Genomic DNA, 23,674 nt, shown 5'->3' with positions numbered 1-23,674 from the left:
TCGAGTTTATAGTGAACATTTAGAGTGCCTCGTACAAGACGATGATCACTTCCGGTGTTAAACCTAGTGACGACGGAGACATCCCTAAATATTCGTCTTTTGTCTGATATAATGTAGTCTATCTCACTTCGTGTCACAGCGTCAGGGCTTCGCCACGTCCACCTCCGCTTAGGATGTTTTTTAAAGTAAGAGTTCATTACAAACAGACCCTCTTTCTCCAGGAAGTTGACGAGCATTTGCCCCCTGTGATTCCTGCTTCCAAATCCATATGGTCCTACTACCGATTCTCTGTTAGGTTGTACTCCCACTCTGGCGTTGAAGTCCCCCATGACAACGTTAAAGTGGGCCTTTTGAGTGTTATGTAAGGCTTTTGTGATGTCTTCATATCATCAAGTTCACTCACTCATCACGAAATCTCAGAAACTACATGTGATAGGAATCTCAAATTTTGCATAGGAGTTACTTCTAGGACTTAGGTGCTCGCTAAGACGGGAATTTGCAATATTCAACTTCTAAGAGTTTGTTTTTTGGGTCGAAAGTTTGTATGAAACTTCGTTACTACAAATGCTAGGAGTCTCAAATTTTGCATAAACGTCACTAGGACGTAGTCATGGAGACAGAAATTAATAATAACATAGTTCACGCGGGTGAAACCGCGAGCGGGCCGCTAGTATCTAATAAATATCAATTAGACGCGTCTTAACGCCATTGTCATATTTTTATAGCAACATTTTTATTGAAATTATGTTAAATATATATATAATCTAAATCGAATATATAATTATTTGTTAAAAATCTATAAATTCCTATAATTTGTACTAAATCTAGCAAATAAAAAAAATATCCCAATACAAGAAATATCTTTGGAAAATATTTGGTAAGCAATTCACTGTTTTCATTTAACTTATTTCTTGTACTCTTAATTAATAATAAAAAATAATAAGAAATTGGTAATAAGAAATAATAATAAAAATAATTATAATAATAATATAATAATAATAATAATACTCCCGTCGACAGTAATAGCCGAGGGAACGACACTTCTGGCACAAATGCTGAGGATGTATCTTAGACTGGTCGCTGACGTCCAGCCCGTCGGGTTTCTCTAGCGGCCTCTGTAATAGTACAACAATTAATTTCAAGGATTATTGTTTCTAGTGTTTAGTTTTGTTTGTCTTATATGTCAAGGATTATTAGTGTAGAAAAATAAATTGAATTTACGCATATTTAAAATTTAAACTATTATTTAGCTTAGCGCTCTATCCCGCGCGTAGGGTAGCCATAGGTTCCCTTTTAGATATTTCCGTTCCCCATTTTTCATCAAATTTTAGAGACATTGCGTGTGGAACTCCACTCAGCGCTTTATACCAGTAAAGTTTTACCGTACCAGAGCGAGAAAATGAAAATATTAAATATTTTATTCCCTCGCTCGCTTATGGCCCTGAGGCACGACTGGCATCATATGGTAGACTATTTAACACATGTCATTGCAAATAGATAGTAGGTTCAAAGCTAGGATCTCTCTTGCATTTTTCTGTTGTGTAATATTATTTCTTTTTTTACCGTAAACCTCTTTCGTAAATTCTCCATTCAACGTGACACTGGCGAAGTGATTTTGTGCTCAACTGGCACGCTCTGAACGCCATAATAAAAAGAACAGAACAGAATAAGTTCAAAGATCACTCTTATATTGTCTACACTTAAACTGTATGTTAATTTAAAAGTATATAACCTTTCATTTCCCAAATTGCAAATACCAGATATACGCAAATACTTTTTAAAAATGTAAAGCGCAGAAAAAAAAACAGAAAAAAAATCACCTGTTTATGTGGAAACACATTAATACGGCACTTGATGCATTCCTGTCCATTATTAGCCCAGGAGTTGCCGCTCATCCACTTGCGCTTGCACTTCGGACATTTGTACTCGCCGAAACATCGCTTCTTGCCTTGGTAAGGCGTTAGGCCTTCGCCTTTGGGTCGGACCTGCGAAATTATAACATGTTTTGTTTTTAAAAGGAAGTCAACTGTTTCGTACTACTTTAAGAACATGTTTAAATTGTTGAACGTAGCAGGATTTGAACCAGCGCTTCTAGGAAACCATGTAGGTGTTTTGACAACTAAGCTATACGTTCTCATCAAACTACGTCGAAATTGTTATATGCTTGTAACAATTAATTGTTTATTTGTTTTTGTATGGAGATTATTATGAACTTACTTTCTCTAATTGGGATAACATTTCAAATATAATAAATTAATCAACCGTTTCTTCAGGGAAAAGAAAATCGTTGGAATAAATGAAAATATTCCTACACTCACATCCTCACTCACTCACTTTAAACAATTTATAGTTTTCTAGTGAAAGAGTCCTCATAATCGTAATAAGTGGGTTATAATCGTAGCAGATAAAAAGATAAAAATTATATTTATGGAAACTGCTTATATTGATATACTGCTACTTTAAAACACAAATGGCATTAATTAAAAGTTGTGTATGACAAACGATACATGCCCGAAGTAGAATATATAAAAAAAACATTCCTCCCTATAATACCCTTCCTCCAAATAGTAACTTATTTCAATTTGAACCAGTAGTTCCCGAGATTAAAGCGTTCAATTAACAAATTGTTCATATTTATTTTATAAGTATAGCTAGATATTATTATTTGTGCACCCAATTAATAAACTATACGCTGTTGCAATTATAAATTTTCATGACGACGACGACGTTATTGTATTTTTAGTTATTGGCCTAATTTCATACGAAATTAACTATTGCTCTAAGTCTAAACTGATTTAATTTCGATAAGAAAAGATCGTATCTTCAGTTTTGTGATGACATCATTATGGTAAAATTGATTTCATGAATATAATACAAACTTAACACTAAGGTTCTCTCTACCACCATCTATTCTATCACTATTAGGTATATGTGGGATATAGCTTGAAGCTAAAAAAACAGCCGGGTCAAAAAAACGTGTTATCGTGGCAAGTCGCAGCCTTGGTTTGATACATCTTGCAAACTTGCTGCCCTTAGCAAACGCGAGGCATATCAAATCTGGGCCGAGGCACTGGTTACTAAGGATCCGAAGGTGAAAGCCTCAAAAAGAGAGTATAACAGGGCCTCTAGGTTCTTTAAGTGGCAAATTGCCAAGGCAAGGTCCGAGCATATCGCCAAAATCGGCGAGAAGCTTGAGAGCTACCCGTCCGGAACTCACCAGTTTTGGGCGCTCTCAAAGGCGGCACTCGGCAACTTTAGCCAGCCTTCGCTTCCGCCTTTACGCAAGGGGAATGACATCTTGGTCCATACGGCGAAAGAGAAAGCCGATCTCCTGGGCGCTCTCTTTGCCTCGAACTCGACTTTGGATGACCAAGGATCAACGCCGCCGACCATTCCGCGGTGCCAGAGCTCAATGCCTAAGGTTAAGTTCAACCAAAAAGCTGTAAGGCGAGCTCTGTCCTCTTTGGACATCCATAAGTCGAGCGGGCCAGATGGCATCTCTCCCTTAGTGCTCCGTTCTTGTGCTCCTGAGCTGACACTGGTGCTAACGCGTTTGTTTCGGCACCCTTACTCAGTCGGCGTAGTCCCAGATTCATGGAAGAGCGCTCTTATCCACCCGATCCCGAAGAAAGGCGATGGTTCCGATCCATCTAACTACAGGCCTATTGCCATTACCTCCCTACTCTCAAAAGTCATGGAGAGCATCATCAATAGCCAGCTCTTGGTTTATCTAGAGGATCACCGATTGATTAATGACCGTCAATATGGCTTCCGCCATGGTCGCTCAACCGGTGATCTTCTGGTTTACCTTACCCACCGTTGGGCTGCGGTTATCGAAAGCAAGGGAGAGGGCCTGGCAGTTAGTTTGGACATGGCGAAGGCCTTTGATCGAGTGTGGCATGGGGCGCTCCTTGCTAAACTTCCATCCTATGGGCTTTCCGAGAATTTATGCAGGTGGATCGCCAGCTTTCCCACTGGGCGCAGCATCAAGGTCGCTGTCGGCAATTTTTGCTCCAACCATATGCCCGTGAACGCTGGCGTTCCCCAAAGCTGCGTGCTGTCCCCCACGCTGTTTCTTCTGCATATCAATGACATGCTGGAGGATCCTAGCATTCATTGCTATGCAGATGATAGCACGGTGGACGCTGTTTACTCCGGTCGCGCAAGTCTTTCTCGGGAAAACGCTGAACAGAACCGAAATAAACTTGTGTCTTCTGTTGAGGCATCCCTCGAGAATGTCTCTTCATGGGGTGAAAAGAACCTGGTCCAATTTAACCCCCTGAAGACACAGGTTTGCGCGTTAACCACAAAAAAAACCCATTTATTGTATCGCCAGTCTTTCAGAACACTCCCCTTTCAGCCGCGCCCAGTATTAGCATATTAGGCCTTAATGTTTCGAGTGACTGCCAGTATCGCGATCATCTGGAAAGCAAGGCCAAGTTGGCCTCGAAGAAACTGGGGGTCATCAATAGAGCGAGACGGTACTTCACGCCAAAACACCGATTGGCCCTATATAGGGCCCAGGTTCGGCCACACATGGAGTACTGTTCTCATCTCTGGGCTGGTGCACCCCAGTATCAGCTTGACCCATTTGATCGCATACAACGTAGAGCTGTTCGAATCATTAAGGACCCAGTAAGCTGTGAAAGGCTTGACACTTTGGCTCTGCGTAGAGACGTCTCCTCGCTGTGCGTTCTCTATCGCATTTATCATGATGAGTGTTCTGAAGAACTGTTTGACCTGTTACCTGCCGCCAAATTTTCTAACCGCACAGCACGTCACAAACTTAAATATCATCCACACCATCTGGATGCGTGGCACTCCACTACTCTGCGGTAGGAATTTCGGAATTTTGTGGTATTCCACAGTTCGGTGGCGCGTGGAAGGAAATTAGACTAGGCTATTGCCTACCCGCGGCAGTGTTTCCAGGTCGCTACGATATGGGTACCTTCAAAAAGCGCGTCTATCTCCACCTCAAAGGCCGGCAACGCACCTGTAGCTCCTCTGGTGCTGCACGGGGTCGTGGGCGGCGGTGATCATCATCAGATGACCCGAACGCTCGTTTGCCTTGTCCTTTTTCCATAAAAAAAAAAAAAAAATGTGCGAGCATGCATGTAGTGCGGGGGAGTGTGATAAGATCTGATAATATTTGCATTTCAGATTCTGTTTCCTTCAGAACTCTTGGTGAAGGTGAGACTTATAAATATCTTGGAATGTCTGAAGCATTGGGTATTGATGAACGGAGCAGAAAGCAATTGGTGAAGGAGCGTTTCTTTGGTCGCCTGAAAAAAGTGCTTGGCAGTCTTTTATCTGGTGGCAACAAGGTGCGTGCTTTTAACGGTTGGGTTATGCCACTGTTAGCCTATACTTTTGGCATTGTGAGATGGACACAGACTGAGTTAGACTCTGTAGATCGCCAAATACGTAAATTGTTGACGACATGCCGAATGCACCATCCGCGTTCGTCTGTAATGAGACTGTATATCCCTCGTAAGTGTGGAGGTCGTGGCTTTTTAAATGTCAAGAACCTCCATAACCACGAGGTATGCAGTCTTAGAGAATATTTTCTCAAGATTGACGTAGATATGCACAAGGATGTGGTAACAGTTGACAAAGGCCTTACTCCTCTTTCCTTGGGCAAAGAGAACTGGCGTCGGCCTGTAGGCCTTACTACTTCTGATCGCATGGCTGTATGGAAGAGCAAGGAGCTGCATGGTAGATTCCATAGAGCCCTAGTGGGCCAGGACGTGGATACTGCTTCATCATTATCTTGGTTACAGTTCGGGGATCTTTTCGGAGAAACTGAAGGTTTTGTCTGTGCAATTATGGACGAAGTTATCAAGACACGGAACTACCAGAGACATATTATGAAAGATGGCACTATCGACATCTGCCGGGCGTGTCATCGACCTGGGGAGTCCCTCAGACATATTGTCTCTGGTTGTTCTCATCTTGCTAATGGTGAGTATTTGCATAGACACAATCAAGTAGCCAAGATTATACACCAGCAACTTGCTCTTCAATATGGCCTTGTAGAATTGGAGGTGCCTTACTACAGGTACAATCCCATGTCTGTTCTTGAAAATAGCTGTGCTTTGCTCTACTGGGATCGGTCTATTATTACTGACAGGTATATTGTTGCCAATAGACCTGATATAGTACTAGTAGACCGAGTGGCGCGCCGCGCAGTGATTGTTGACGTTACGAGTACTATCCCACATGATGACAATCTCGTGAAGGCCGAAAAAGAAAAACAATCTAAATATTTGGACCTAGCCCATGAGATTACCGCCATGTGGGATGTCAATGCGACTATCATTGTGCCGATAGTGGTTTCGGTTAACGGTTTAATAGCGAAAAGCCTCGACCAACACCATAAGAGCTTAGCTGTTGGATCAAGAACCGGATACAGAAGGCAGTATTACTTGAGCTTGAGTATTGTGCGGAGGTTCCTCTCTCTGGAGCCCTAGCCACCGATGGGTTGGACCCTTGTCCCGCCCTCGGAAGAGTGATTTTTTTATATTTTTAAATGTATCTTTTTTATAATAATTTATATTTAAAAATGTAAAATTGATTAACTAATTTAATAAAAGTATGTCTGAATCACGCGCTAACACGACTCAAACAACGTATAATGGTAAATGGATTTACAAATAAAGAACCACCTGTATATAAAGACATTGCATGTTGTCACTGCAATAACAATCTTTTTGTAGAGCTGAAAGGAATTACTGCTTCATAAGACAGAAAAATGGAAATTCTTCGAAAAATAACTTTCTTTATTCTACTTCTCTGCGCTTTGGTTGCACATGGAAGAAGTCTGAATAGAAATGGTGCTGAAGATATCATTGAAAACGTTCATAATATGGAGAAACGTTCTCTCGAGTTGAAAAGTGATGTTGGCGTTTTCCAAAGAGAATTCGAAAATGCATTTGAGAGACCCCATAGACTACGCGTGCTGCCTGGATTCCTTCATTAAATAATTGTACTGTAATTTTATACTATGGTTGTAAGTTATATTTGTTGTATTTTTTATATTAAAATTAGTTTTTTATTCCATTTTGGCATATATTTGTAATCATTTTAAATAAAAGAATATTGTTTATTTGATTTCTTTTGTTATTTTTACTTATAAATTTATAAATCTCGTACATTTTATATAATAACTAAGTAAGTAACAGATTACAAATAATATGTTCATCAATAATAGGCAAAGGCATATAGCATTATTCAGCTAAATAAGTAAATTAAAACATTAATTCTTAAATATAATAAAATAAAAAATACATTATCGTAATTATATCGATGATTTAATACAAAAAAAAAACAAATAAAAACATATGTTTTAAAGATATAGAATTTTACGTCTTTCGCTGCAAGTAATTTTTTATATAATATAAGCTGAATTCTTCTTTGTTTTTAGACTATAAAATATTTTTCTTTCATACAAAATGTTCGTTATAAAAATATTATTTAAAATATTACTTATAAGCTATACGATATTACTTAGAGACGTTATTAACTATTATAAATCTTATTTGTATTTATGAAAATAAAAAATGGTTATTTAATACAACCAAATTGTAATAAATGGAGAAAAATGAAAAATGAATAGAAAATGCTTCTCATTTCAAAATTTAATTATTTTATATCAATTATTTAAAAAATCGTAATATCATCTAAATGTGTAGTTTTTTATTATATAAAAAAATACAATTATCAAAAACATTTCTAAAATCACTAATTCTGTTTTATGAGTTTCGTGTGTTTTAAGGAAATAAAGAAATATTACTCGTTACTAAAGTAGAGCACCGTTGATTCAGCATATTTACTTACATTAATGTACTGAAATAATCCTTAAGACAGATAATTGAAGAATAACAGTATTTTCAAGTATTATAAAATGATAGCTATAGGTTATTAATAATAACGCATTAACTATATTAAATAACCTATAAATAATTAATAAAAAAACATATTTAGGAATAATAAAATGTAGTGTTAGTAATTTTTATAATAAAAAAATATATATTACTTAATTTTTAATTTTTGGCACAATGAGAATTCACTGGTTCCTTACATTTTTATATATCTTGGTGATTATTAAATTTTAGAATAAGTATTAATATTAATTTATAATTTCGACTTGTATTATATTTTATATAAATGGTTTTTTTTTTAATTTTACAGACTTTTAGATTTATATAATATATTTTTTAAGCAAAAACCTGGCCAAAGATTTATTAAGCCATTTCTGTATTTTATCTGTTGCACAGAAAAAATTATATACTCGGAACACTTTTCCTGAAATAAAAAAAAATCTTTGACGTACTTCAAAGCCACAGACAACTTAACGTAAGTAACTAAAGCCTTATTCAGTACTTTAATTGGATAAAATATAAATAATACGTAATCACAAAGTGATTATCTTTGAATCTAATTTTAATTTAAAAAAATAAAGTAAGAAAATTTAAATAGGCAATCAACTCGCTACAAAACAATTTGAGATATCAAATAATTACAGAATTATTAAAAACAACGTAAAAATCAAAATGTAAAATAAATTTTAGTAGTTGTAATATTTTAGTAAGTATATTAGTAACTACCTCATATACAGAAAAAATAACAAGAAAATACTACAAAATTATTTATATTGACACTTTACAAGTCACTTCAATTTCTTTTTCTTAAAGTTGAATTGTTTTTAAGCAACGGGTTCGACCCTATCCTACTATAAGGTAAATACTAGAACTTGCTTCAAAGAAATCTAAAGAAGTTAATAATGCCGATACAGTGGCGTAGCTAGGGTATTTGCTACCCGGTGCGGCTTAGGGGACTTGATGCCCTTTAAAATGGTCTAAGGTCTAAAAAAAAAAACAAAGTGATTGTCGACTTTGATGCCCCTTTTCCTTTTGATGCCCAGTGCGACCGCACCGCTCGCACTCCCCTAGCTACGCCACTGTGCCGATATTGTTAATATAAATTTAAATCTCTGGTGTTGAGAACAAGCAATGCCTCGTGAATTTGGCAGAAAATGGGGGACGGAGTGTCTGTTGAATGATGGAATGGCAGAGCGAAGAAATGAAAATATAAATTTCAACAAATATTTAATTTCGTCGACTAGGGATCGAATCCACAACCACAGTTTACTTGCGCCCCTTGGCCTAAAGCCGATGTATGATGATGATGCCACCTGTAGTGGCAAATAAATAATTATTGTACTATCTTTTGTTCAAAAGCAGTTCAAATTTAGTATGTACTTATATGGTAGGTATACAAACATATATCTAATATACATATACACTTTTATAAGTAACTTTAATGCCATTTGGAGTATACTATTAGTAAATCTTAGAATGTAACAAACACGGATAAACTTGTTTCGAAATATACATTTTATATTTATTCTATATAATATATAAGTAACAGGATTAATTAATTTGATCTAGTATAGGATATTATATCTTTATAATATAATTAGAAATAATTTGTTCATTTTTTTTAGACTTTACACATATTTAATTTGAAAAACGTATTTTAAAAGTCGTAGAGTCGAACTTAATATAATTATTTTCCCTAGTGTAATCTATATATATAAAATCGAAAGGTCACTCACTCATCACGAAATCTCAGAAATTACAAGTGATAGGAATCTTCAAATTCTGCATAGGAGTTACTTATAGGACGTAGGTGCTCGCTAAGAGGGGAATTTGCAATATCAGACTTCTAAGGGGTTGTTTTTGGAGTTGAAAGTTTGCATAGACGTCACTAGGACGTAGTCATGGAGACAGAAATTAATAATAACATAGTTCACGCGGGTGTAACCGCGAGCGGGGCGGTAGTATGTAATAAATATCAATTAGACGCGTCTTAACGCCATTGTCATATTTTCATAACAACATTTTTACTGAAATTATGTTAAATATGTATATAATCTAAATATAATATATAATTATTTGTTAAAAATCTATAAATTCCTATAATTTGTACTAAATCTAGCAAATAAAAAAAATATCTCAATACAAGAAATATCTTTGGAAAATATTTGGTAAAAAAATTCACTGTTTTCAATTAACTTATTTGTTGTACTCTTAATTAATAAAAAATAATAAGAAATTGGTAATAGGAAATAATAAAAATAATATGTAGATTTAGTACTCTCGTCGACAATAATAGCCGAGGGAACGACACTTCTGGCACAGATGCTGAGGATGTATCTTCGACTGGTCGCTGACGTCCAGCCCGTCGGGTTTCTCTAGCGGCCTCTGTAATAGTACAACAATTAATTTCAAGGATTATTGTTTCTAGTGTTTAGTTTTGTTTGTCTTATATGTCAAGGATTATTAGTGTAGAAAAATAAATTGAATTTACGCATATTTAAAATTTAAACTATTTTTAACTTCACGCTGTATCAAGCGCGTAGTAGGGTAGGCATAGGTTCCTTTTAAAATACTTCCGTTCCCTATTTTTCATCAAATTTTAGAGACATTACGTGCTGAACTCCATTCAGCGCTTTATACCAGTAAAGTTTTACCGTACCAGAGCCAAAAATGAAAATATTAAATACTTTATTTCTTCGAGTATCGCACGCTTATAGCCCTGCGCCACGACTGGCAACATATGGTAGATTATTTGACAGATGTCATTGTAAATAGATAGTAGGTTCAAAGCCCTTATATTGTCTACTCTTAAAGTATATGTTAATTTAAAAGTATTATATAATTTAAAAGTTAATTTAAAAATTTAAAAGTATATAACGTTTCTTTACCCAACTTGCAAATACCAAATATTCTTTACTTTTTAAAAATGTGAAGCGTAAAAAAAACAGAGAAAAAAATCACCTGTTTATGTGGAAACACGTTAATACGGCACTTGATGCATTCCTGTCCATTATTAGCCCAGGAGTTGCCGCTCATCCACTTGCGCTTGCATTTCGGACATTTGTACTCGCCGAAACATCGCTTCTTGCCTTGGTAAGGCGTTAGGCCTTCGCCTTTGGGTCGGGCCTGCGAAATTATAATATGTTTTTTGTTTATAAGGAAGTAAACTTTTTTGTACTTTGTTAAGAACATGTTTAAAAATGTTGAACGTAGCAGGATTTGAACCAGCACCTCTTGGAAACCATGTAGATGTTTTGACAATTAAGCTATACGTTCTCATCAAACTAAGTCGATATTGTTATATGCTTGTAACAATTAATTGTTTATTTATTTTGGTATGGAGATTATTATTAACTTACTTTCTCTAAATGGGATAACATTTAAAATATATAAATTAATCAACCGTTTCTTCAGGAAAATGAAAATCGTTGGAGTAAATGAAAATATTCCTACACTCACATCTTCACTCACTCACTCACTTTGAACAATGTATAGTTTTCCAATAGAGAAGTCCTTATAATCGTAATAAGTGGGTTATAATCGTAGTAGATAAAAAGATAAAAATTATATTCATGGAAACTACTTATATTGTTGATATGATTTTAACTGCTACTTTAAAACACAAATAGAATTGATTAAAATTTGTATACCCGAAGTAAGTATAGTGGAATATATAAAAAAAACATTCCTCCCTATAATACCCTTCCTCGATAAATAGTAACTTCTTTCGTTTGAACCAGTAGTTCCTGAGATTAAAGCGTTCAAGTAACAAATTGTTCATATTTATTTCATTAGTATAGATAGATATTTATATTTGTCCACCTAATTAATAAACTATACGCTGTTGCAATTATAAATTTTCATGACGACGACGACGTTATTGTATTTTTAGTTATTGGCCTAATTTCATATGAAATTAACTATTCCTCTAAGTCTGAGTTGATTTAATTTCGATAAGCAAAGATCGTATCTTCAGTTTCGTGATGACATCAATATGGTAAACTTGATTTCATGAATATAATACAAACTAAGACATTCGTGTAACTGTTAACGCCATAGGTTGTGGATTCGATTCCTAGTCGATGGAATGAAACATTTAATATTTTCATTTCTACGCTCTAGTGTCGAGTATCGCTGCTTAACACACAATGCGTCATCTCGACAGAAAAGGAGGACGGAGTGTCTCAACACTAGGTTCCCTCTGCCTACCTTGCTATATGCGGGATACAGCGTGACGCTACCTCTTGGAAGCCGTCCATTATACCGTCCCTCAATTTTTATTTAAGTAAAAAGTAATTTTCTTTCTCAACTAAGTGTCATTTCCCCCTAATGGAAATCGAATTCGTGGCCTTCGCTTTTACGACTGTAAAAGTCGCTCAAAATATATATATTTTAATTATTATGCAGTTAAAAATAAAATCCTCACAAATTATAAAAGATATAGGTCTCGTGATTTTAATAGCTAAATATTACAATGTCCCAGTATTATATATTAAAGACTTCATTCATAACTAAAATGACATCAATAGTCCAACACAAATCAATGTTTCTATTCAAGCACAGTTGGAGTTCAAGTTATAATGTTATCTTAGAATAGAAGAGAGCTTGTACTGAGAAATGGGTTAGATAAAAAATAACATATATTTACTACTAATCAAGATTTTTTTGTTCTAAAAACTATATTTATATAGTAGTCAGCTTTACGCTGTAAAGGCGGAGGGAACCTAGTGTTAAGACACTCCACTCCCCATTTTCTGCTGAATTCTGGAAGCATTGCATGTTGAGTAGTAGTAGTAGTAGTCACTTCTATTATCTATGTAGTCAAACATTTGTATGACAATATATATATATATATATATTTCTTTTTAAAATTAGAACCATTAACCTCCAACTGCACTACTGGTGTCATATACAATACCCTACCCTTGAAGTGGATATTCTTTTACTTTGATAATTGATTACTATTAAGATGACACCAGCTTTTAATGGAATTCTCAGTATAGAGGAAAATATTATAAATAATTTGAACAAAATCTGGCCTCCCGCCAGTTACTTGCGGAAATAGTTTTCTTGACAAGAAAAATCTACATTTATAGATGAATATCGGAAAATGTGTTTTAAAAAAAATAAATTCTTGTAAAAAAATTATAATTATTTCAATTTTAATGTAATATTACGAGTTGTTGGTAGATGTTGAATTAAGTGTTTATAAATGTATGTATATGAAACGCCAAATAGTTTATGTTTGTCTATCTTCATACGTCTCCGGTATTACGTAGTAGGTATAGAAAGGGACAGTACTATTTTTTCTCCGTTTTCTCCAAGAGAGATTTAATGTTGATTGGCGAAATCAAGTTGTTTTTACTAGACAAATATTTTTTTTATTTATTTTTGTAAATAGTTTATTTAATGTAAATAGTCTCCTGCAAGAGAAAGATTTTAATCCATAAGCATCGGAGATTTTCTGAGTTACTTTCATTTTATATTTTGTTTCTTTTTAAATAAATTCAGAAAAAGTACTTAATAAAGAACAAAAATTATAACATTTATTTTTTATGATCTTTATCACTACTTTGTTCAACCATAACCCGTGAGGTCTATTTTATAAGCCTCACACTTTAACCAAAAACTATCCTGTTTTCCTTCATCTTCACGCTTACGTGATACGTGATAGGATGACCAGCCGAAGAGATGCCATATGAAGCTTAAAAAAATATAATCCTACCTGTGGACAGTCTCCAATGTAGTGCCCTTTCTTGAAGCACAAGTGACACATGTACGCCGGCGGCGGCGGCCGGGGGGGGCGCCGCAGGGACAGTGCAGCCAGCTGCTCTGCCAACGAGCTGGTGTCGTCTGCCTGCTGGGACCTGGTCGCCGCTGTCGGTAAGGGTCCCCATACTGATCCTGGTATCCACTGAAAAAAATTTACGGATTTAATTATTAATATATTATAAATATTGTGTGTGTTTAACTTTAGTTTTAGGTATTTAAACATAGGTATATTTAACTTATAGAGACAATTTAATAAAGAAATATTTATTTCATGTCAGCTTAATTTCATTCTTAAAGTATTGTTAATTCAACATCATTCCATAACATTTTTTTTAGCTTCACGCTACATCTTGTATAGGGGACTTAGTGTCAAGTCACTCCGTACCGTACCTTTCGTCCATTTTCGAGGCACTTAGTGTTGAAAGGCTGAACTCAGTGCAAAGCTTCATCAATAAACATCTTTATTTACTATTAACTAAAAAACATTTTTAATTTTTGCTTCACGGAAGAGGGAAACTAGTCTCGAAACACTCCGTTCCCATTAAAACACTCCCGTTTCCCACATTCCGCCGATTATTAGATCCAATGCGTGTTAATTGATGGGAATCGCACCCACAACCTGTCCCTCTTACAATCGCATGCTTGAGCCCCTGCGCCACGACTGACCCCAAACTTTAATAGCCCCTATAATATAAAAACTAATTTAACATTTTTATATCTACATCAAAAAAGCTATAATAATAATCAATGTGGGGGATAATAGACAAAATTAAATATAATAAAATCGCTACAAATGACGCATTTCCATCGGCTGCGCGCGCGCATCTGTTTAACGAATTAAGAACCAACTCAATACAATTCTGGGGCGCGTGCGTTGACGCCTCGACTCTACTGACATTCTAAGTCACATTGTAGATTATTATTTCTAATATGGTGTGACTAGATTTATTATGGGAATGTAGACAAAAAAATAGGTCGGTAGTGGCGCATAGATTGTTGGTTCGATTCTTACTCGAGGAAATGAAATATTTAATATTTTAATTTCTTTCGCTCTGGTGTCGAGGCAAAGCGTGACTTTGGTATTCCGCCACTCAACACGCAATATTTTAATAATTTGACAGAAAATGAAGAACGGAAGCGTCTTAACGGGAATAAAGTGTTGTTACACTACCTTTCCTACTATTCTCTCTGCCTACCCACTGCTATTTGTGGGATACAGCGTGAAGCTGTTTTCGAACACGCTTCTCTGAAACTTTGAATTGAACGATAAATTTTAAATCTCTAGAGGCGAATTTTTAATGCTTAAGTACCTACTAAAATTTAGAAACCCTACAAACTAACAATAGAGACCATATTCAGTTCATAATATTTTGATTATATCCTCGCAAAAAAGACTTGTGACATATTGAAAACATACTAAAAATTAATTTATAAATGTATACACACTTTTTGGCAATCCTATGTACTAAAACGGAGTGTATTAACACTAAGGTTCTCTCTACCACCATTTATTCTATCATTATTATATGTGGGAAGCTAAAAAAACCAGTCGTATCACAAAAAAGTGTTTACGTATTCTATTCCCAAATCTTACTGCGGCTTTCTTCTCAAATGACACTAATTACATGGAAACGCACGTCTTGACGTTTTCCAGCTGCAACTTATAAATCTAGATTATCGTTGTTTGTTGTTTTTTCCAGAAATAACATTTAATGTTGTTTTGTTGGGAACGAAATCCTTTAGTATTGGGGAAAATGTTTCAATCGTTTTTTTTTCTTTCAAGCTGTATTTCGCATTTAGCCGAGGAACTCGCAGAGGGAACCTGGGAACCTGGAGACACTCTGTCCCAATTAAGACACTTCCGTTCCCGAAGTATTATATTGTGTTTACACATAAACAAATGATATTTTAACATGAATAATATCATCTACACGCTTTAGCCTTAGACATAAAAAACATTGCTACGTCGTGGGCGCTCTGTAAAGTCCCGCAACTGACTCGTTTATCTTTTTAATGGCGGATTTTATTTATTTTTATAGTATAATTTAAAATGTAAAAACAAGTGTTATTGAGACCAGCCGTGGCGTGGCGTCGAGGTGTAGAATACAATGGGGAAACAAATGGGGAAAAAATGGGGGGGGGGGGGGGAATATTGAATATTTTCATTTTCTCGCTCTGATAACGACGTATAACGTTATAGTTAGGAAGTTCGTTAGGAGGTGGGGAACGGAGTATGTTATCTTAACATTAAGTTCCTAGAATCCTCTACCTTTGTGGAGGATGACGTTTTAATTTTTTTTAAGCCATATTTAATCCTACTTACAGACGAAATAAAAATACAAATAAAAAATAAGAAAATTTTATCGATGCGTAGCAAAAAACACCAATCCACGCTTATAGTACCTACCTACCGGTACCTTTATATATAACTAGCGGCCCGCGCGCGGCTTCGCCTGCGTGAACTACGTTATTATTAATTTCTGTCTCCATGACTATCTACGTCATATAAGTGACGTCGATGCAAAATTTGAGACTCCTAGCATTTGTAGTAACGAAGTTTCATACAAACTTTCAACCTCAAAAAAACCCCTTAGAAGTCGAATATTGTAAATTCCTGTCGTAGCGAGCACCTACGTCCTATAGGTAACTCTTATGCAAAATTTGAGATTCCTAGCACTTGTAGTTTCTGAGATTTCGTGATGAGTGAGTGACCTTTCGATTTTATATATATTATATATAATGAATTTCCCCCATTCGACCAGCGTATTTAAGAGTCATAAAGTTCTTTATATAGCTCCTCTCAAACAATCATACATTAAGAAACTGTTAATTTCCATTTGGAATGTTTGTTTTAGGTCCATTGAATCGTAAAACAGCTTATTGTCTTTAATGCTTACTCTTTATTCGTTTTAATGGGGAAATAAAAGGAAAGTTTTTTTTAGCTTCTCGCTGTATCCCGCATATAGCAGGGTAGGCAGAGGGAACCTGGAGACCTAGATAATAACATTTTTCGCCGAATTTTGGAGGCATTTCGTGTGCAAAAAGGTCTTCAGGATTCGGCGGAAAGTGGTCCCCTTTACCCTGCAGTGTGCGGGATACAGCGTGAAGCAGATTTGATTTGTTTTTGAGTAGGAATCGAACCCACAACCTGTCACGTTTACATTCCGCTTATGTGTCCCGCTCTAATAAAATAGTATATTATTTAGGTCTTCTAAATAATACACCACTAAATCTAACTATATGTATGACATATTCAAAGACATTACTAAAGACATTACTTAAGATTCGTCTCAAGTTACATTATAAGATTATGGCTAGAACATCCGGAGCAGAGCCTTTGATTCCCGACACCATGAATACTTATTTAGGTGCTTACTTCTGAATTCGACACCGCACTTAATTAGGAATGTTTATGTTTGGACACGAAACTAGTGGGGGACTGGGGGGTTGTTGCACTAGTAACGTACTTTAACTTTACTTCTATATTTTATTAATTTATTGATATTCTATATGGAAATTAATGATACGTAATTATTTTGATGTTCAGTAGAAACTTAATTATCCGGCCCTCAGTTATACGGATTCGCGATTATCCGAACTATCAACCGCGATAATTATTTTACAACCTACTACAATGAAATCTAAGAAAAATTGTATATTATATATATAAATATATATAAATCGTTTGTTGGAAAATATCAATTGTGTCTTAATAAACGTTGATTTTCGTTGATATTCACTTCTTGCTTTTATTTTTCTATTAGACATATAACAATTTTGTGCTACATATGCACAAAACCAACTTTTCTTTATATACTCGATTATTCGGATTTTCGATTATCCGAATGACTGACGACAACAATTAGTCCAGTTAATCGAGTTTCTACTGTTGACAGCTCCACTCTCTTTCCTTCATATAAGATAAGACACTCCGCTGTCCACTTTTCGTCTTATTCTGGGGGCATTGAGTATTGAATGGCCAAACTAATATCAAACCGAAGACCTAAGATTAGGATAAGAATTAAATAATTAATTTCGTTGAGTGGGAATCAAATCTCAACAAACTAGTTTTATTCAAAAACAACTACATATTTACAGACCGATCGTTCAGTTTAAACTTGCAATACTAACGAGTGAAGTAAACTAAACGTTAAGTTAACTGCATTTCGTAGATGGCCACACATGTTCCACATCGGGAAGTTACTCGCGATGGTAATTTTAGAACACCTGTATGGTTTACATCACTTGCTCCTTGCGTTACTATGATGGGTGTAATATTTAAATTTTACTAAAATATATGGTGGTCGATCGTGATGATATTGTGGTCATCGTGGCGCAGCGGCACAAGGCTGTGACTGTAACGCGACGGTTGTGGGTTCGATCCCCACTCGAGGAAGTGAAATATTTATTTACGCTTTTATTTCCATTTCTTCGCTCTGGTGTCGAGGCAAAGCGCGGCTTTGAGTTCTGCCACTCAACACGCAATGCCTCCAGAATTCGGCAGAAAATGGGGAACGGAGTGTCTTAACACTTGGTTCCCTCTACCTACCCTGCTGTGTACGGGATACAGCGTTATGCAGATAAGATTATTAAAATATATGATATTTGACGTTTTTGAGCAGTAGTGGCGCAAGGGCAAAAGTGTGTAGCTATAAGCGCGACAGGTCGTGGGTTCGCTTCCCATTCAAGGAAATGGAATATATAATGTTTTCATTTCCTCCCTCTGGTAACTGGGCAAAGCGCAACGTTGAATTACGTCACTATACAATTCAGTCGACACTCGGAAACGAAAGTGGCTTAACAATTCAACAAAACAAAAAAATACAAAACAGTTCCGTATCAATACAGAAATTGATACGGAACCCTCAAAAAATGAGTCGCACTCGCATCTAACCGATTTTTTCAAATCTTCCCAATTAACCAATATATCTAAATTAACAACCACCATGACACTTTCTAACAATCCAGTTAAAGCTAATAAACAATGCTATAAATTAACCATTTTAATTATAAAATAGTATATTCAATTATTTACTAAATGAATATGACACGAAGGAGGTCACCAGCTCTGCCATTGGCTCTGTGTAATATGTTCGTACACATGCCAACACTATTAATTAAGAAACGAATATATGTTTTAATAGGGCTAAATAGAAATTGAGGCAAAGAAATATTTTTTCAATTTTAAAAAATGTATTCTTTGATTTTTTTTATAATCTATGGTAATGAATTATTTAACAAGTAATAGATAAATATGATTTATTATTTCATGAAAATATATATTAAAAATATTTAAGATCGTTTAAACAGGTGTTGCTAGAGTAACGAATTTTAATTTAAAAGGCTAAAAATGTTTATGAGTAATTAGATTGTAAGACTACATTTACAAATTTTCAATTTTTGTTTATATATTAGTGATTGCTTGGAAATTTCTTTATGTAAATTTTAAGACATAAAAGTAAATCCCACTATTGCTTCTACCATGGGAACCCCTATGTACCCTACACGCCCTACCTTACCGTAATGTCAAACTTTCCAGTAGTTTAATCTGTGCGTTGTCTATCCGTCATTCAGTAATGAAGATTTATTTTTATTTATATAGATAGATTAAAAAATATTCAATTCAAAATATACAAGACCAGAATAATTTATTAAAATTTTAAAAATATAAATACATTTTGAGTTTGGAGTTGTTTAAGAATATATGTTTAAACATTTCAAATAAAGCTAAAACAGAACGACACTGCCCAGATATTATATAAGAAACTCATATAGTAACATTAAACACAGGTACGTTGTATGACAATAATACCACTTGCTGTTCGCGTTATAAAAACTAAAAATAAACTTGACTTTATTGAAATATTCTATGAACATTCAAATACCTGATCGTTCTGATCGTGAGTCAGATAGAGCCAGCCTAGGAGAGCTTGCGGGAAACTCTCCGTCTTGCCGCACCACTGAGGGAGATCACCGCCAATGGCGGTAGGAGACATTGTAACATCGGAGTGTCTAGCACTCAGTATTTCACTGCACATATGTTAATTAAGCCACAATTACTAAAATTTAATACTAAATGTAATATTTAAATGTAAATTTGTATGTTTTTAAAGCGGCCGGGTTTATTTTTGGTCCGGGACGGGATGCGCGCGCGCCGGCTGCTCTGTGACTACTCTAGCGCTCCTTAAGACGGGAGATGTGGTGTAGAGATGATCGTGCTGGCATATCGAATTCTAATGTATCAGCATTTTTTATTTATTATTATTTTTAATACGTTGGCAGTTGAGACGATTTTTTGTAATATTATACTGTGGATTATATTTATTTTATTATTATTTATAAATTTTACTATAAGAAGCACAAACATGTTAATGTAAACTCGACTTGTGGGTTTGATTCCTCTCAATTGTATTCATGTCAATTCAATATATACGTCGTAATAGATCGAGAATCGATACCCAGACACCTGCTAGCTGTCAATCACTGCTTGCCTGCTTGCCAATAAACAAGATCTAGCTATTTCTATGAAACAATCATTATTTTCTCTGCCCTAAATAAAAGAGGTTCTTCAATTAAGAAAATCGTACCAAATGATGGAGTCTAAGCAAATTTTAAGGAAAAATATTTCTCCTAGTGGAAAAAAACAAAAAATCTAAAACTATATAAATATCGATATTTATTCATCGATATCTTCATTCATCGACAAATCTTAAACTGACACCAGCCATCTCTAACCAACATGTGGGCGCCCGGCGCACCCAACGACTCCTTGCAGCAATATTTTCGTTCCCCCCTACCAAGAACTAACGTTTAAACTTTAACCGAGCGAGTAAACAACTGTACGTGCTTTTGTTTACTTTTGACCACGTAACTGATTTATCAATGAGTTTTACGTTTTAGTTCAAAGTTTTTTGTGAAACTTTCGATAGAGTTAAGCTTTTTTTCTTAAATTATGTGCGAATAGTATTTCCTTATGTATATTATAAGTAGAAATTCAAATCTATTCTTAATAGATTGATATTATTTATTATTTTAGCTTAGTAGCAGGGAACCTGGTGAGTGGTGTTAAAACATTCCGTTCCCCATTCTCCGCTGAATTTTGGGGGCATTGTGTGTTGAGTGGCGGAAATCAAACCCGCGTTTTGCCGCAACACCAGAGCGGAGAAATGTAAATAACTATTTAGTTTGCTCGAGTGAGGATCGAACTCACAACCAGTCCATTTAGCAGCACACTGTGCCCCAACGCCACGATTGTAAGATATTTAATATCTTATTATATTTACCTAAATTAGAAATTAGGTCAATTTCTAATTTTATAAAGTTTAAAAATAGTCCTACATGTAGGGGAGTTCGCAAAATAGTCTGTTTTTGATTACGGTCAAACGATAAACTTGAACACATGTTCTGGTTTTTTCAAGACATTTGGTATTTTTTTCTTGGTTTTTTTATTATCTTCACGAAACTTCCGCTTTTTTGTGGAGGAAAGACGATTTACTGACTTACCATTTACCTTGAGGCAATACTTGGTACTGCAGAATTCAATGTCGGGCTTCATCAATTAATGAAAATATATTTATATACATATATTGATAAAATATGTATATTAAATTTATAAAAAATAAAACGTGTGCTGACATTTATTGAAATTTTAATCACAAATGGAGTTGTTCTTGCTAAAAAATCATTTTATTCGACAAAAGAAAAATAAATTTTAATTTGTTGTTGATTATCATTTTTATTCCGTTTTTAAGAAAATTATACTAATATTATAAATGTAAAAGTTTATGAGGTTGGGTGTTTGTAATAAAGCTTATATATAAGAATAACACATAGGCTACTACTATTTGTATAGATTTTGTAAAATTTGTCTATAATATAATAACAAATTTAAGCAAGAGAAGCCGTTCAAGAGGACGAATAGACGCAGGTTCAAAACCCGCTATGTTCGAATTTGTATACGTTTCTAAGTGTGAAATAACACTTTAAAAATGTTAAAAAAATGCTTAACCTTTTGAGTATTTTAAGCAGCTTACATATAAATTAAATACTTACCATTATTTATTCTTATGCAATAACGAATAATAATTTACTGCACACTCGAAAGCTCCAGAGAAGTTCGTACAATTTATGTCACTTTGTATTTATTAGGTGTTGACAACGTCGCTCTTGGACTTCCGTTCTAAGAACAAACACATATTATTTGTTTTCATACTAAACTCTCATAGATAATGTTTTTTCAGTTGTTATTGTATATTTTTACTATATGTATTAGGTATTTTAATTAAAGTGCTTTATTTTAGCTTCTTTCTGTATGCCGCACATAGTAGAGTAGGCAGAGGGAACCTGGGAATCTAGTGTTAAGATACTCAGTTCGTTACTAGAGCGAGCAAATTAATACTCCTATGTTAAATATTTCATTTCCTCGAGTGGGAATTGAACCTACAACCTGTCGTTTTGACGTATTAGGTGATTTATTAAAATGCTTTCTTTTTGCTTCTTTCTGTATGCCGCATATAGCAGAGTGGGCAGAGGGAACCTGGGAATCTAGTGTTAAGATACTCAGTTCGTTACTAGAGCGAGTGGAAATTGAACCTACAACCTGTCGTTTTGACGTATTACGTATTTTAGTAAAATGCTTTCTTTTTGCTTCTTTCTGTATGCCGCACATAGCAGAGTAGGCAGAGGGAACGTGGGAATGTAGTATTAAGATACTCAGTTCGTTACTAGAGCGAGTGGAAATTGAACCTACAACCTGTCGTTTTGACGTATTACGTATTTTAGTAAAATGCTTTCTTTTTGCTTCTTTCTGTATGCCGCACATAGCAGAATAGGCAGAGGGAACGTGGGAATGTAGTATTAAGATACTCAGTTCGTTACTAGAGCGAGTGGAAATTGAACCTACAACCTGTCGTTTTGACGTATTACGTATTTTAGTAAAATGCTTTCTTTTTGCTTCTTTCTGTATGCCGCACATAGCAGAGTAGGCAGAGGGAACGTGGGAATGTAGTATTAAGATACTCAGTTCGTTACTAGAGCGAGTGGAAATTGAACCTACAACCTGTCGTTTTGACGTATTACGTATTTTAGTAAAATGCTTTCTTTTTGCTTCTTTCTGTATGCCGCACATAGCAGAGTAGGCAGAGGGAACGTGGGAATGTAGTATTAAGATACTCAGTTCGTTACTAGAGCGAGTGGAAATTGAACCTACAACCTGTCGTTTTGACGTATTACGTATTTTAGTAAAATGCTTTCTTTTTGCTTCTTTCTGTATGCCGCACATAGCAGAGTAGGCAGAGGGAACGTGGGAATGTAGTATTAAGATACTCAGTTCGTTACTAGAGCGAGTGGAAATTGAACCTACAACCTGTCGTTTTGACAGTGACACGCGCTCCTGCTCCAGGACTAGCCTCAAGCTATATATATAATCAGTTAAGCAGTATCGGGACCGTAATCGTTAACCTTATTATGGTTTTGTCATAAAGAAAATAAATTATACGGAATTAAGTCACGAAAGGAGACATTCTATTGACAATTTGCATAATGCTATAGAGTTTGTTATTTATAACGATAAATGCAATTCATATAAATTTAACTTTTATAAATAAAAAAGTTTAGCGTAGTTAAGACATACCTTATGAAGAATAATAGATGTAAACTTATTTCTTTTTAGGTAAAATATTTAGAAGTAATTCAAATAGAATCATTGTCTTTTGAAATATTGTAATATTCATAAATAGTATAAAATACTTTGAGGCCAGTCACGGCGATGCAATGGTGCACAAGCGTGTGTTGTGAGTTCGATTCCCACTTGAGGAAATAAAATATTTAATATTTTCATTCTGACTCTGGTAACAAAAGTAAGCCTGGCATTATAATTGGAGTTCCGTCGTCCAATGTAAAGTGGGGAACGGAAGTGTCTTAATGGGAACGGGTGTATCAATACTAGGTTCCCAGGTTTCGTCAGCATACCCTGATATGTGTAGGATACGGCATGGACATAATTTAACTATTCGATCTGAGAA

General features: G+C 35.1%; 2 protein-coding genes and 1 long non-coding RNA gene across 3 annotated transcripts; 1 reads left to right on the top strand and 2 right to left on the bottom strand.

Annotated features, from left to right (window-relative positions):
- Positions 1-534: 534 nt before the first annotated feature.
- Positions 535-2,364, bottom strand: LOC146539202 (zinc finger CCHC domain-containing protein 24-like). The gene is made up of 3 exons (XM_085185371.1): positions 2,218-2,364; positions 1,821-1,985; positions 535-1,115 (listed from the first exon to the last, which is right to left on the bottom strand). The coding sequence occupies exons 1-3, from the start codon at positions 2,236-2,238 to the stop codon at positions 924-926; spliced, it is 378 nt and encodes a 125-aa protein (XP_085041497.1). The 5' UTR covers positions 2,239-2,364; the 3' UTR covers positions 535-923.
- A 4,342-nt stretch (positions 2,365-6,706) lies between these two features.
- LOC146539201 (uncharacterized) lies at positions 6,707-9,096 on the top strand. The gene is made up of 2 exons (XR_014877992.1): positions 6,707-7,009; positions 8,191-9,096. It is a non-coding gene; the product is annotated as an uncharacterized LOC146539201 (long non-coding RNA).
- On the bottom strand, positions 7,136-19,827 carry LOC146539200 (zinc finger CCHC domain-containing protein 24-like). Its single transcript, XM_085185370.1, has 4 exons — positions 19,538-19,827; positions 13,606-13,794; positions 10,842-11,006; positions 7,136-10,265 (listed from the first exon to the last, which is right to left on the bottom strand). Exons 1-4 carry the CDS (start codon positions 19,688-19,690, stop codon positions 10,152-10,154), a joined length of 621 nt encoding a protein of 206 aa, XP_085041496.1. The 5' UTR covers positions 19,691-19,827; the 3' UTR covers positions 7,136-10,151.
- Between the last annotated feature and the right edge of the window lie 3,847 nt (positions 19,828-23,674).

The sequence above is a fragment of the Heliconius melpomene genome, chromosome 5, assembly GCF_056956725.1.
Source record: "Heliconius melpomene rosina isolate 202511_hmr_F chromosome 5, ASM5695672v1, whole genome shotgun sequence".
Classification (NCBI taxonomy): Eukaryota; Metazoa; Arthropoda; class Insecta; order Lepidoptera; family Nymphalidae; genus Heliconius; species Heliconius melpomene.
Note: the sequence above shows the minus strand (reverse complement) of the source record. Positions and strands in the feature narration are given on the sequence as shown.

Bases quoted from the DNA above. Each gene is read 5' to 3' on its own strand.
- LOC146539202 (XM_085185371.1), bottom strand. From the start codon at position 2,238: ATGTTATCCCAATTAGAGAAA. The intron at 1,986-2,217 runs GTAAGTTCATAA...ATAATTTCGCAG, and splicing joins TGTTATCCCAATTAGAGAAA to GTCCGACCCAAAGGCGAAGG. The intron at 1,116-1,820 runs GTGATTTTTTTT...GTACTATTACAG, and splicing joins ATGTGTTTCCACATAAACAG to AGGCCGCTAGAGAAACCCGA.
- LOC146539200 (XM_085185370.1), bottom strand. From the start codon at position 19,690: ATGTGCAGTGAAATACTGAGTGCTAGACACTCCGATGTTACAATGTCT. The intron at 13,795-19,537 runs GTATTTGAATGT...AATTTTTTTCAG, and splicing joins CTCACGATCAGAACGATCAG to TGGATACCAGGATCAGTATG. The intron at 11,007-13,605 runs GTAGGATTATAT...ATAATTTCGCAG, and splicing joins ACATTGGAGACTGTCCACAG to GCCCGACCCAAAGGCGAAGG.